General features: G+C 40.6%; 1 protein-coding gene across 1 annotated transcript; it reads right to left on the bottom strand.

Moving 5' to 3' along the window:
- Positions 1 to 14,753: 14,753 nt before the first annotated feature.
- Positions 14,754 to 15,278, bottom strand: LOC139450891 (zyxin-like). Its single transcript, XM_071232721.1, has one exon. It carries the CDS (start codon positions 15,276 to 15,278, stop codon positions 14,754 to 14,756), a length of 525 nt encoding a protein of 174 aa, XP_071088822.1.
- Positions 15,279 to 15,762: the final 484 nt, after the last annotated feature.

Genomic DNA, 15,762 nt, shown 5'->3' with positions numbered 1-15,762 from the left:
TGCTCGTGGGTTTCACCGAAGTGGTAAACGTCTGAGACCTGCATCACTTCGGGCTTTCCTCCCACATTAAGCTGACACGCCGCGATATAACTGGAATACTGTTAAAAGCGGCGTTAAACCCAACTCACTCACTCACTCACTCACCTCTGTCTTGGTGCCTTTAGAACATCACCAGTTAACAGCTTATATGTTGAGGTTAATGAGCCATCTCTCAAACAACGTCGAATTAAACTTTCATTGCAATATGTGACTAAATTATACTCAAACCCGTCGAATCCAGCATAGGATTGTGTGTTTAATCCCATGTATGAAAATTTATTTCAATCAAAACCAAAACTTGTTCCTCCTCTAGGGTTCAGAATTAAGCCACATATTACCGCAGCTAATATTGATCTTTCTACTATCTCACCATACAGATTACTGTCTACACCTCCTTGGCAACTGGTCAAACCGGAGGTAGACCTAACACTAACTACCCACAAAAAAGCTGACATATACCAGTTGGTCTATCAACAAGAATATGCCCAATTGCGGTCAGAATATGATACCCATCGCCCTATTTTTACCGATGGCTCCATGGATGGTGGCAAGTTTCAAGTGCCACTGTCATTGGATCTATAAGGGCGTCTTCCAGAATCCCAGATAATAGTTCTATTTTCACAGCTGAGGCCAATGCTATTCTTATAGCATTGGACTGCATTCAAAACAAATCACCTCAACAGTTCATCATCTTTTCTGATTTCTTTTAAAAGGTGAAGATCCTCCATTCTGTGTCCCTTGTGATGAGAGAATCACAGTCAAGCATGTTTTACTTGACTGTGTTGATTTTTCTCTCATAAGGGACACCTTTTATCATTCAACATCTTTAAAGGATCGTTTTTATGATACCGGTGCTCATTTAATTTTCGTTTTTTAAAAGAAATACTATTGTTTGATAAATTTTGAATTGTTTTAGAATAGTTGGATATTATTGTCAACTGAGATGTATGAAGGCGGTGCCACTCAGGTGTTTTAATTCCTTGAATGTGTTTCGATTTTTAATATTGGTTAATATTTCGTACAACCACTCGTGACCAAAGTGATGGCATAAATCCTGCTGGGAATCATGCAGGAAGCAAAAACACTGTAAGTCCCCATGATCCCCAGTTTGGTGGTCTAGCTTTGGTTATAAGTGGTCTATAGCCATGTTTTAATTGATAAGACTTAATCTATGTGTAGCTATATGTTTAAAAAAAAATATGATCTGGTTTGTTTATTTAAAACTGTGATATACCTTACTATTTTACTGTCCATTGTCGACAAATATTTTAAATCTAATACCTTGTTCCCATCGCTACATGGCTGAAATATTACCGATGCGATGTAAAATTTAACTCACTCACTCATAACCCATATCAAAATAGCTGCAATGGAAATTCTAAAATAAACATTTCTAAACATTTCTCCTTAATATCAAATGGCACCAGTTCAGTATGTGCTTTATATATGGACATGCAATGTTTGGCAAGGAAATATTTAACAGTTTATTTGTTATAGTCCAAAGTGAACCCACCCTATATTAAAACTTAAATCCAACGTATTGCAATGGAAAAGTAAAGGATAATAAAAATAAATTCTATAGCAAAAGGCACCAGTTCAGTATGTGCCTGGTAGACATGCAACGTTTTGTAAGAAAGTATTTAACAGTGTTTGAGTAACGCTCCGAACACCTCCCTAAAAGAACCTAAGTCCAACTTGTTGCCATGGAAACGTAAACAATAAAAACTTTTAAAATTCCTAAATAGCAAAAGGCACCAGTTCAGCATGTGCCTGGTAGACATGCAAAGTTTTGTAAGAAAGTATTTAACGGATTTTTAGTTACGCTCCGGAAATGAACACATCTCTTATAGTCCAAATTATTGCCATGGAAACGTAAAAAATAAAACAATTCTAAAATTCCTAAATAGCAAAAGGCACAACTTCAGTATGTGACTGATAGATTTGCAAAGTTTCGATCAAATACACTGAATTGTTTTCGAGTTCTGCCTCGGAAAAGGAAATGATTACGGACGGACAGACAGACTGGCTGATCGCTATATCCCCCGCATTATATGCCGGGGGGATAATATGAAATAATGATAGGGTTGACCAGATTGCTGCAAAATTCATTTAATTTAAGCGTAATGATAATATTGAATTGTTGTTTAGACCATTATGCTTATCTTCATAGCATTGGGTTTCAATGGAAGAAAGACATCATGCAATTAAATCTATCATTTAACGTTGAGGCAAAGAAAGAAATTCAAACATGGAAATAATGTTGACTCTTTTCAATGATAAGATAATGAGATTTGAAGTCGTTCTGATGATCAATATAGCATCCATTAAACATATCGTGGCCTTAGAAAGACTTCACATTTCCATTAAACATAATTATAACGTTGAGTTGTCATTTGGGATTTCATCTCGTTATATTTAAATATGCAAAGCCTTATTGTTAAGAGGTGATCTCCGAATTTAAACGCGTTAACCCATACTTTGGTACGTACCAAACTAAATTGTTAAATAGGTAAAAGACCACACATGTCGATACAATGTGTCAAGTAAGTTGCAGGAGTGACATGCCCTATAATATAATATCAGTGCACTAACGAATGTCCAGAATTTGTCACTGTCAAATGTCTTGAAAGAGTCCCGTACTAAATTCTTGAATTTGGAATAAAGTTGGAAGCTGGCAGAAATTTTCAGATTGATAAGAAGCAGATCAGTTCGCAAAAGATCAGGTCTCGAATCACCATCTTGTCCTTTCATACAGGCACAGAAACCCTTCCAGAGACAGTCCTGTCCCAAAACTTCTCGAATGATCAAGACTGTCATGGTTATCAACAATCAAGGTAGACAACTCTAAACCATATTTTGCCACTACAATACTTTGACATTTTAAGAGCGTTTCTGTCATTTGCTACTACTGCATTTCAATACAAAAATACATATACTACAATCTCCAGTGCCACATAGCATTATCATAAGGTAGTTGTGATCGCCAAAAGGGTAAAATTTCTTGTAGGCGTCAGCATCTGCTTTCAACATTGGCCTTTGTGTAAAAAATGACAGTTGAATAATGGAACTATATAACATGTCACATTAGGTTGAAATTTATCGTCCTATCGGCCATATAAGGCATATGGTGACGAGAGAAAGTAATTCATTAAAGGGATTTTAACTGATTTTATGAATAAAATAAATTAGATACTTGTGATATTTTTATTGTTTTGCCTCTGAAACTACTAGGTAAATACTTTTCATGATGAAAAAGTACAAGAAAACTAGGTTTATTTCGTGTGAACTTGCCCTTTAATAATAAACCTATTTAGAATGTATAAAAACCTGTCGGACACTATGATAACTAGATTATGATAGTTTGTACTAGTTTGAGAGCATTTAGAAGAACAATGCATTATTCTACAACATAATACAAAAATGGGCCATAGATCACCAGAAACCAAAGTTACAATACGTCTGCTACCTAGAGCATGATTTATACAATCCCTTAGCTATTTGAAATCGTACGAAGTTTAGGCATCAATTACAATTCATAAATATGCTAAATTAAAACTGTTGAAGAAATAAACGCTGTGAATGATGTGGTCTTACATACCCTCTCAGGGTGTGTGGGGTGGGGTGGGGGTTGGGGGGTGGGGCATTCATTTTACACTACTTCACCTCCTTTGAGGATACAGCCATAAACCATCGAAGTAACGAATAAAACACTACCGATGTTTTAAATTTTAACTATCTACACATTTCAACAAATTATGAAAAGTTCGATTTCTTTAAAAATAAAACAAGAAATACACGAGAACTTTCATGATCCTCAATGGAAGTAACTTTGAAATAGTTATCTCTTGCGGTTGAAAAATCAACACAGTCAAGGAGGACACATTGGTCTTATTTATTGGGTTAGGCAGCGATAGCTGCTTTTGGCAACGTGGTAGTTGTACAACAACGGTAGCGTTTCTTATAATTCACCATGCTACCAGGGCTGGGCAGCAGTATCTGCTAATCACCATTGGCAACATTTGTTTGTTGCCTTGGCAATGGTAGCTTTTGGTGAAATGGTAATCTTGGCAATGGTAGCTCGGTAACCCACTAGCACCTGCACACCCTCGGCCATTAAGTCCACCCTCAGGTCGTAGTGTTATTGTAGGCACGTGCCTCACCTTTGGCATATCATGCCATAACCTTCTTTTACTGATTTGGGTGCTGTTGCAGATGAACATTTGTTGTTAGCGCCGCACTGAGCAATAAATAATCTGTAATTAATCTAGTCTGGACCAGACAATCCAGTGACTGACATCATGAACATCGATCCACGCAACTGGGATACGATGACATGCATCAACCAAGTCAGCGAGCCTGACCACCCGATCCAGTAAGTCTCCTCTTACGTCGCTTTGTACGGCAAACATGAGATGCTGAAGACCTATTCTAGCCCTGAAAACAATACCTCATATTGTGTATACACAGTATTAATACTATAAATATTGAAGTACAAACTGCATTCATTCCTTGAATGCGGAACATGGATGGTGACAAACCCAGCTTACAATTTCATCTTTTATTTAACATTAAGGCAATACATTTCTAGCCTATAAAATAAATAAAGATAACAATCTAAAAATTGCAAAGCTCACAATAATGAAGTAGATCTTTAGATAATACTGAATCGTTTTTGAAACCACTTTGCATATATATATAGATCGTTGATAAGTTAGGTATTTTTCTTTTCTTGGACTTTGTCAGTTTATTTGAAGATTTCTAGTGAGGCCTTCATTTGTGGTTTTGCCACGTTACATTTAAACATGAAAAGGCTAGGAACCCATATGGTAATGTTAGTCTGTTTATGCTGTAAAATGACTCCTTCAGAAACCATTGAATGGAAAAATTTGCGAATGCAAAACGAAACCAATAACTATATATTACAAAATACTTTCATGCAGTTTGACAATTTTGAATGTACAGTAGAATTGGGAACTATGAAATGTTCTTTTGTCACGAGCAACAGTGAAGAAAACTTATCCGCAAAAACAGATACTGCTACTCATGTTTGTCAAAGTGCGGCTTCCGGGAGGGCAACCTTATCACCAAGGTCCAGATGTGCCAGCATCCCGCTGAGAATTCGAATGGATTCTTCAAAGGAATTTCTTTTCGGAGAGAATGCAGCTGATTGGAGTTTATATGTGCTGGGCCCAAATGGAACCAATTGTGCACGTCTTGCTGATTTATCATCTGCCATGAACTGGGCAGTGGATTCTCGTGAATGTCTTCTGATAATTCAACCAAATATGTACAGAATACAACTTCACTCCCTTGGCGGGCGTTATGTAAAGATGCTGGTTAAAAATGTCAACGATGAAATTTACGGTCTTTCCTATGACAGTTGCAGTAAACGTCTTTATTTCTTACAAGGGTTGGATTCCACCTGGCAACTGATGACAACAGAGATTGACAATCCAGGCCCAGCTGCTATTACAGATTTCAATGAACCCATAGTTGCCAGTGATTATCATATCAGCAGAAGTAATAATAGGTTCGTTTGGTGCACTTTGAAGAAAGTCGGCAAAATGTATAGGTATGATGTATATTATGTAATGTACAACCACCCGCCCCCTGTCATTCCACAAATGCTTACGAGCATATCGAGTCCGTGTAAATTGTTACAATTAGTGATTTTGAAAGATCTTCTAATTTACAGTCTTCTGGACTTGAAAGTACGCATGCGAAACGTTACAAATAACCTTGATACTCACTTGATGGAGTGCCCGGACAACTATAATGATTCTTTGTCTGTAACAACATTTGGTGATGAAATAGCCATTGTGTGTATCCCAAAAGACGACTCTCATGGGTATCTATATATTTACAACTTGGACGGAACAAAGATATTAGAGACTGTCACGAAACCTTTTGAAGAGCTGAAACGCGGCTAAAGTGAGGCATTGAGGAGAGGACACTGTGCTTCGTGTGAGGGCCTGTGAAAGCAGGAAAGTAACAAGCTAGTGATGGCGCCCAGGCTTGAGTGAGTGAGTTGCTTTTAACGACGCTTTGAACAGTATTCAAGTGATATAATCTTACTGTGGGAGGAAAGCCTGAAGTGATGTAGGAGTTTACCAACGAGCAAGGGTATGGTGCCGTCAAACCTAGAACTAAATTGGAGTTTGAACCAGAATTCGAACGATCTCGCATATGTATCTGGCCTATCCACGGGATGCAACTCTCTGTGGCACTTTAGACGACTGTGCCACCCGTGGCCCCTGTACCAGTGAGACATTCGAAGCCAGTTTCAATGTGAATGTCTCCCATTGCTGTTTGAAATTTTACCTATGGAACTGAGGTGATTCGAGTTTGGGTAAGAGTTAAGTTCCTCACACCTGGAATTCCAGGGCCGTAGAGGTAGAGTCTACAACGAATGTCACCTTAGTTTAATAAAAAAACACAAAGTTGTTTATCTATTAAGACTTGTCCTTGCTGTTCACTCCAACTGCTAAATGTCATTGAAATATGGAAATGTGGACTGCTGAATTGAATCAGATGTATGTATCTTACACCCATTGGCTCAGCTGACTTGTGGGGATACATCCGATGGTTACAATGTGTGACCTGGCTTCTTGTGTTTCATCGTGAAGGAGCTGTAATATTGCTAATTGTGGAAAGCAACCTATTTTAACATTTCTGTTGTAAGCAAATCTTTCTCTACCGGTAGCGGTTCCATTAATTACATAATCACTAAACCAAATGCCTCCTCTAGAAAAGCAGAGAAAAGGAGCGTCACATCGACATCCAGGTCAATTTGTTTATGAAACTCTTATGGTCAAACACACTTCTGGCCGTAGATTGATAGACAACACCTTTGTACACATGTACAAGCCATCTAAATTCGATAAATGCCCCTTACTTACCGAAATATCAAAATTTCGCGAGCTGGACAATTGTTGAGAAAGGTGAGGGGAAGTAGATTTCAGACACGGGCAGAATCGAACGAGTCACCTGATTGGCTGACCTCCTTATCAGTCAATATCAAAACAATACTCGTGTGTTTCCCACGTGGGTCCAAAATGATAGTTTTTACTGACGAACAAGTGTATCCATCGAATTTGATGGACATAACTATCTAATCATTGGCCAGGGTGGCACAGGAAGAAATATGCTCATTAAGGAAATAGCGGAACGATTGAAAAGAAATGGAAAACTACCAAATGCATTGCGATCCTTGAAGATCCGGGGTAGAATAGGTCTTCAGCAATCCATGCTTGCCGTAAGGCGACTATGCTTGTCGTAAGAGCAACTAACGGGATCGGGAATCAGGCTCGCTAACTTGGTGGATGCATGTCATCGTATCCCAATTGCTTAGATCGATGCTCATGATATCAGTCACTGGATTGTCTGGTCCAGACTCGATTATTTACAGACCGCCGTCATATAGCTGGAATATTGCTGAGTGCGGCGTTAAACAACACACCAACCAACCAACCAATCCAATCGAACAATCAAATCACATCACTTGAGCACCTTGGGCACTTGAGCACATGAACACATGAAAAGATTTGCAAGATATGCGTCGACGCGCCGTTGGCCGTACACATGCTTTGCGGATCCTGCAGTCGGCCGAAATCTGCAGCTGAAATCCACGTTGTTTACGAACCAAATGACCCGTGAAGATTCTTGGGTAGAATGGGTCTTCAGCAACCCATGCTTGCCGTAAAGAAGACTATGCTTGTCGTAAAAGGCGACTAACAGGATCGGGTGGTCAGGCTCGCTGAATTGGTTGATGCATGTCATCGATCCCAAATGTGTGGATCGATGCTCATGATATCAATCACTGGATTGTCTGGTCCAGACTCGATTATTTACAGACCGCCGTCATATAGCTGGAATATTGCTGAGTGCGGCGTTAAACAACAAAGAAACGAAAACATAACTTAATTGTCATTATGTATTAGGCGCTAATCCCCGTTGTTAATCTTCACCAACATTTCATTGAATATTGACTGTCCGGCTATATCACTTCCCGTTAATTACTGTTATTTATAGTATGTCATTTATTGCCTTTTATTTTTCATCACCTGAGCTATGTCGGTTCATCAGACCAATGTCCAGAGCAACGTCATTGTCTGTCCATTGTTGTTCATTACTATATATGTTACCATTTCAAGCTTTGTATACCCAGTGCTGGTGTAGGGACGACCTCGAGCAGGATTTGCCGCTCGTAGGAAACTGGAAGGTCAGCTCATTGCTGTGTTTTTGTTGTCAGAGCAGATATTCCGCTCATTGTGTATTTGTTGTTTATTGTTTACATGTTGTCCATAAAACATTCCGGGACAGTGATGTCGACTTTGTCCTTGATTCCCCCATGAGCTAATTCCCTGTCAACATGGGCGTTGACAATTGTAATAATCTAGTTGTTATACTGTCCATCGTCGAAAGGTTTGAATATATACTGATTAGCAAAAGAAACGTCACCCCAAGTAACATTGCATGAAAAGTTGTCATTTAAATATCTGGGTATTTTTTGTCAACGCTTCTAAAAATGAACGTTACCTTGTCCGGAAAAAAACAATTGATGACAGAAAAACAAAGCAGATGACAATAAAACCGATCGCCCAAACGCATCACGGCAACGGCCATAGTAACCTGAAAATTGAAATATACATGCGTTCCCCCATTTCTTTCCCTATAAAAATCCACTCAGATCGGATAACATTCATCGTTATTGAATTGGTACCACGTGCCAAGATTGACAAGAAATCAGCGACACCAAGCCCTTGGACGATTGCAAGCTGGACAAACCGCCCGGCAAGTAGCCAATGCATTTCAAGTCAACGTAAGGACCATATACAGGCTCCAGCAACGGCACCAGACTACTACCCCTACAGATGGCCGACCACGTAGTGGAAGACCAAGGGTCACCACCCTACGTCAGGATCGTCACATTGTGCGACAGCATCTTCAAGATCTTTTTGTTACTGCTGCGGACACTGCTCGACAGACCATGGGGACACACCAGCGACACATTAGTGCGGACACCGTGCGTCGACGAGTGACGAGCAGACACCTCCACTGTCACAGGCCACACCGAGGGCCAATTCTGACACCATGTCATCGCCGGGACCGTCTTCAGTGGGCAACACAGCACCAGCATTGGCGCCACCAGCAGTGGAGAAGAGTCCAGAACATCGGTTCAGGAAGAGGCAATGGTGTCACAGCAGCTCGGTACATTGATCTTGAGACCACACGCCATACCTCATTTGGCACGTCGCCGCAACCACGAGTTTCAGCATGAAAACGCCCGTGTCCACACTGTGAGAGCAACAAGAGACTTGCTCCAGCAGAATGGCATCAGAACCATGCAGTAGCCTGGCGTCAGTCTCGATTTAAATCCCATTAAGCACCTGTGGGACGAGATTCAAAGACGGCTGAATGACGTCCGACCAAGGTCGACAACTGCAGCTGAACTTCGTCAGGCGTTGCTCAGAGTGAGGCTCAAGTGCCTATGGCCTTCATCATCCGCCTCATCCATTCCATGTATCGACGTTGCACGGGAGTCATCAATGCACTGGCGGACACACGAGATACTGACTTGTGATGCCATTTTCTCAGAGACTAGCGTTGTGTTTCACTTAAGAACATTTGACACTTTAATTTCAACCTTGATTATCAGTTTTGCCAAGTTTCTTCTTTATAATAAGTCTCAAAGTATGTTTACAGTGTTTGTACAGATAAGGTTTCTCATATATCTATCCATGGTGATGTTTCTTTTGCGATTCAGTATATATGATAAATACATTATTTGTGCTAGTCACGATATGGCATAGAATACTGCCATTGTGACATAACACTTTAATTTCAACCTTGATTATCAGTTTTGCCAAGTTTCTTCTTTATAATATGTCTCAAAGTATGTTTACAGTGTTTGTACAGATAAGGTTTCTCATATATCTCTCCATGGTGATGTTTCTTTTGCGATTCAGTATATATGATAAATACATTATTTGTGCTAGTCACGATATGGCATAGAATACTGCCATTGTGACATAACACTTTAACTCACTCACTCACTTAGGCGATAACGGGATCGGTGGTCAGGTTGATGCAATTCATCGTACCCCAATTGCGTGAATAGATGCTCACAATGTCAATACCTGGATTGTCTTGTCCAGACTCGATTATTTACTGACCGCCGTCATATAGTTGGACTATTGCTGAGTGTGGCGGCGTTAAACAACAAACAAACAAACTTAGGCGATAATCATCTCGTTTTGTAAGATTTGCGTGATGTGGATGTACGGAAATTATATTTGAATACGACGCCGTATTTATCAACATTTAACATGAACGTTATTAAAAATCGATGTTTAGGAGGACCTACTTTACAGAGCGCATGCTGCAAGAAAACTGTCGAGACCAACACGTCTTCCCGGGCTTACCTTCGGCAACATGCATGATATGGGGTGCCGCGAAACCGATCACTGGTTTCGAGGTACTCCGATAATGATGGTTCATTTTATGAAATGGGTGTTCACATTTTCACGCACAGGTAACATCATAAATTTAATTCTTTATCCCAGTTCTTTTCCTTACTTGTATTTTGTAGTTATGATGTGTCGAATTCAGACACACATATTGTTTGGCTCCTTTCCAAAATAGTGTCAACTCACCTGAACATGAGATGGTATCATGTGAGGTAAAACATGTACAAGCATTTAAACATGCATCTCAGCTGGGTTGAAAGAAGCTGTTTACTGTTATAGTGGAATTGGATATGTGCAAGAGACTTTCGTTGCAAGTAAACAGACACTTCGAGAAGTTGTGCCATGTGCGAGTTCGCCCCGTGGTTTACTAGAATTAGATTCGCTCGCGCAGTAGATCTCTGCTGACCGCAGGCTAACTCCTCCCACTTCTATTGTGCAAAGTTGCTTCACAGACGACTGGATTTTTACAACGAAATATCAGATCGAATGTAATGATTTTTGATATCGTGTGACTTTTGTTACATTGCCTGGTGTAGGGCTAATCAGTCTGCCAAGATTTGGATGTGAATGTTGTCTCTTTTCTGTAGTTATTCAAGATTTTCGGTCGTCGTTTACTCGCTGACCGATCACAACGTCTGTCAAACAGTAAGATCTCGCAAAATACCGCGCTATTTTATAGTCCGGTTGGGACTTTAACAGGGAGTGTGGTTTAGAGTTACCTGACTTGATTGTTGACAAACATAACAGTCATTCGAGAAGTTTCGGTATGGGACAGTCTAGAAGGATGACTGTGCCTATCTGAAACGACATGACGGCGATTCGAGACCTTTTACGACCTGGCTTCTTATCCATCTGAAAACACACAATGTCTGCCAACTTACAACACTATTCCGGATTCAAGGATTTAGCACGTGCCTCTTTGACAGTGACAAATTCTGGACTTTCGTTAGTGCACTGACATATGTTATAGGCCGGTCACCTATTGCTGCTGCAACTTATTTGACGCATTACATCGACTTTTTAAATACAAATTGTAAAGTATTCAACATCCTGTGTTTTCATTTACCGATTTCACAATTTAGCTTTGTGCGTATACGTACCTAATTCTTGGTTAACCAAATTTGGAGATCACCTCTTAACAATATATGCTTTGCATATTTAAATGTAACGAGGAAACCCAGATGACAACAACATAATCAGTTTTAGTTTAACAACTATTAGAACGTTATGGTTAGGTCCAATGAAATGTGAGCTTTTTCTATGGAAAAAACATTATGCTATCATGATGATCATAATGACTTCAAAAACAATTTAATCTTATCATTGAAAAGAGTTTTGCAGTCATCTGGTTAACATTATTTCAATAATTGATTATATTGCTTTGAATAATTGTTAAATGATCGAATAAATTGCATGATTCTTCTTTTGAAACCTAATTGATACTATAAGATAAGCATAATGGTGTCAACAACACTTCAATATTTACGCTTAATTGAAATGAATTTTGCAGCCATCTGGTCAACCTTATTATCATGATATATTTTATTGCTTTGCCTCAATGTTAAGTGATAAATAAAATTGCATGATGTCTTCATTACCCTCTGTTTCTTCAACTCGAGAAATGTATTTAGTTTGGACCTCTCTATTTATTGTATTTAACACAATGTGTATATTATTTTCAGAGCGATATACAATAAATTAATATGAAATTATGACAAGAGCAAAGTATTTTGGAGTAGATGTGTATTTAACCACACAACCTGAAATTCTGTTGTGAAGATCTGGGTTAGAATAGGTCCCCAGCAACCAAAGCATGCCATAAAGGCGACTATGCTTATCAAAAGAGGCGACTAAGGGGATCGGGTGGTCAGACTCGTTTGATGCATGTCATCGTATCCCAATTGCGTAGGTCGATGCTCATGATATCAATCTCTGGATTGCCTGGGTCCAGGATCCGTTATTTACAGACCAATTTATCGGTTTGGATTAGTTATTAGTTAGGGTAGGACGCTACTTTTTGCCAATACAGTATACAGAAAGTATGAGGGGAGTGTGTTTATCCTGGAGAGAGTTTTCATCCTGCAAAAGAGGACTGTTATGATCCTAACGTGAGTGATTTGATCCTGGGGAGTGACCTGATCCTCCTGCACCGAAACCAGCATGACGCAAACCGGAAGTAGTAATAGCCTTCTTAAAAGTTTGAGACCCGTGAAGATCCGGGGTAGATTAGGTCTTCAGCAACCCATGCTTGCCGTAAAAGGCGACGATGCTTGTCGTAAGAGGCGACTAACGGGATAGGGTGGTCAGGCTCGCTGACTTGGTTGAAGCATATCAACGACCCCAATTGCGTGAATCGATGCTCATGATAAATCACTGGATTGTCTGGTCCAGACTCGATTATTTACAGACTGCCGTTATATAGCTGGAATATTGCTGAGTGCGGTGTTAAACAAACAAACAAACAAACAAAATGTGTTTTGACAAACACTGGCCACTTTGTCCAGTAGGTTGGGGCAGAATGACCAGTGCTTAGCCCCTTTACCCCACTTTCACAAATAACAGTTTGACGATAATATATACTGAACCACAAAAGAAACATCACTCCAAGTAACATTGCATGAAAAGTTGTCATTTAAATATCTGGGTAATTTTTGTCGAAGTTTCTAAATATTAACATTACCTTGTCCGGAAAAATAAAATTTGATGATAAAAAAACAAAGCAGATGACAATAAAACAAATTGCCCAAACTCATCACGGCAACGGCCATGGTAACCCGATGCACGTGAGTTCCGTGCAAATTGAAATGCACATGCGTTCCCCCATTTCTTGCCATATAAAAATCCACCCAGATCGGTTAACATTCATTCGTTATTGAATTGCCACCACATGCAAAGATCATCGCCGAGACGTCTTCAGTGGGCAACACAGCACCAGCATTGGTACCACCAGCAGTGGAGAAGAGTCCTCTTCTCAGGCGAGAGCCGTTACTGTACTTAACAGCAGATGGCAGAGAGACAGTCTTGCGACGCTGTGGGGAGCGTTATTCGGATGATTTTGTTGTTGAGAGAGACTCGTGGGGTGGTCCGAGCATCATGGTGTTGGGTGGAATTGGTCTTGCATAGAGGGTCGGCCCTGTGGCCTTCCAGAGCATCGGTCCAGGGAGACGTAATGGTGTCACAGCAGCTCGGTACATTGATCAAGTCTTGAGACCACACGCCATACCTCATTTGGCACGTCGCCGCAACCACGATAACGCGCGTGCCCACACTGCGAGAGCAACAGGAGATTTCCTCCAGCAGAATGGCATCAGAACCATGCAGTGGCCGGCCCTCAGTCCCGAATTAAATCCCATTGAGCACCTGTCGGACGAGATTAAAAGACGGCTGAGTGACGTCCGACCAAGGCCGACAACTGCAGCTGAACTGCGTCAGGCGTTCCTCACAGTGTGGGCTCAAGTGCCTATGGCCTTCATCAACCGCCTCATCCATTCCATGTATCGACGTTGCACAGCAGTCATCAATGCACATTTAAGAACACATTTAAGAACATTTGACACTTTAATTTCAACCTTGATGATCAGTTTTGCCAGGTTTCATCTTTTGAATATGTCTCAAAGTATGTTTACAGTGTTTGGACAAATAAGGTTTCTCATATATATCTATCCATGGTGATGTTTCCTTTGCGGTTCAGTATATTTTCCAGTTTCTCTAATAACTTAAATTTAGTAAATTCAGTCAGTTTACAAGAATGAAAAGAAGGTTACTCCAAAAACTAAATAATAACTGTAACATGAGTTTTGCAAACCATCACTTTGCTATCAAAGTGTCTATAACAACTCACTCATTCAACTGCTCATCTGCACATTCAAATATAACTAAATCTTAGTTTAAACAATACAATACACTGAGAAAAACAACGCTTCTCTTAACTTGTTCTTAAGAATTATGGTTCAGAGAGGCATATATACTTCAACGACAGTGATCACAAATATCCTTCTCATCCCCACACTCTGCATGGAACCATTGACTACACTTAATGCACTGACGACAGTCCTCAGTAGGTGGCTCTTAGTACAACTTGTTGCAGTACAAACAGTGCCATACCTTCGACTCATCAGCAACTTTCTTGTTTGCCTTGCTGCTGGTTTTCTTTGATCTCTTCTGTCCTTTCACCTCCATCATTTTCTTGAAAGGTGATGATGTAACTACCATAGAAAAGTCAGATTTTCTCTTTCGGCTCTGTATCTAGCGTTTCACTGGCAGTGGTGAAAGTGCTTCAATCTGTCTTCTTACATCTTGTTGGGGTTCGTCTGAAGGACCTGCAGTCAGTTCTGTAAGAGTTGATGCATGTAACCCTGGCTTATCTGGTGGCAATACGGCATCGGATGTTCCGGGCCCTGAATCTGACTTGTCTGGTGGCAATACGGCATCGGATGTTCCAGGCCCTGAATCTGGCTTGTCTGGTGGCAATACGGCATCGGATGTTCCGGGCTCTGAATCTGGCTTGTCTGGTGGCAATACGGCATCGGATGTTCCAGGCCCTGAATCTGGCTTGTCTGGTGGCAATACGGCATCGGATGTTCCAGGCCCTGAATCTGGCTTGTCTGGTGGCAATACGGCATCGGATGTTCCAGGCTCTGAATCTGGCTTGTCTGGTGGCAATACGGCATCGGATGTTCCGGGCCCTGAATCTGGCTTGTCTGGTGGCAATACGGCATCGGATGTTAGTAGTATAGTGTCACTAGGCAGGAGCTGGTTTTGGTAGACCATGGTAGACCACCAGACTGAAAGAGCCCCCCAGCCTATCGGAGCGAGCGCAAGTCACGTGTTCGGATAGGATGACTCATGCATCAACAGCGCGTCACAGATGAGGGGGAATGAAAGGTGTGTGTTTATAAGGCAGAAAAGAATTCATAAGTAAACAAAAGTAAAGGGTTACGAAAAGAGCTATCTGTATAGCGTGTTGCCCTAAATAGACAGACCGTACCCGTCAGCCCAGTTTGAATTGAGCGCGCTTGACAACTCACGTTATATATTCAAATAACCCGCGCTCGCTAGAGCGTGCGACCTGGTTTGATGAATACAGGGTGTGTGTTGAAAGTACATCATACCGCAATAGAGACGGGTTATGTCAACACGATATACGCCGGGTAATGTAGGAATAAAAAATGTACGTCTAGCTGGATCAAATTCATCTTGTACGGTCTACACGTTGTACACCATGAACGTTAGACAACCTGTATGAAAAAAGATA

This window comes from Haliotis cracherodii, unplaced genomic scaffold (assembly GCF_022045235.1).
Source record: "Haliotis cracherodii isolate W230 unplaced genomic scaffold, xgHalCrac1.p SCAF_8, whole genome shotgun sequence".
NCBI classification, from domain to species: domain Eukaryota; kingdom Metazoa; phylum Mollusca; class Gastropoda; order Lepetellida; family Haliotidae; genus Haliotis; species Haliotis cracherodii.
Note: the sequence above shows the minus strand (reverse complement) of the source record. Positions and strands in the feature narration are given on the sequence as shown.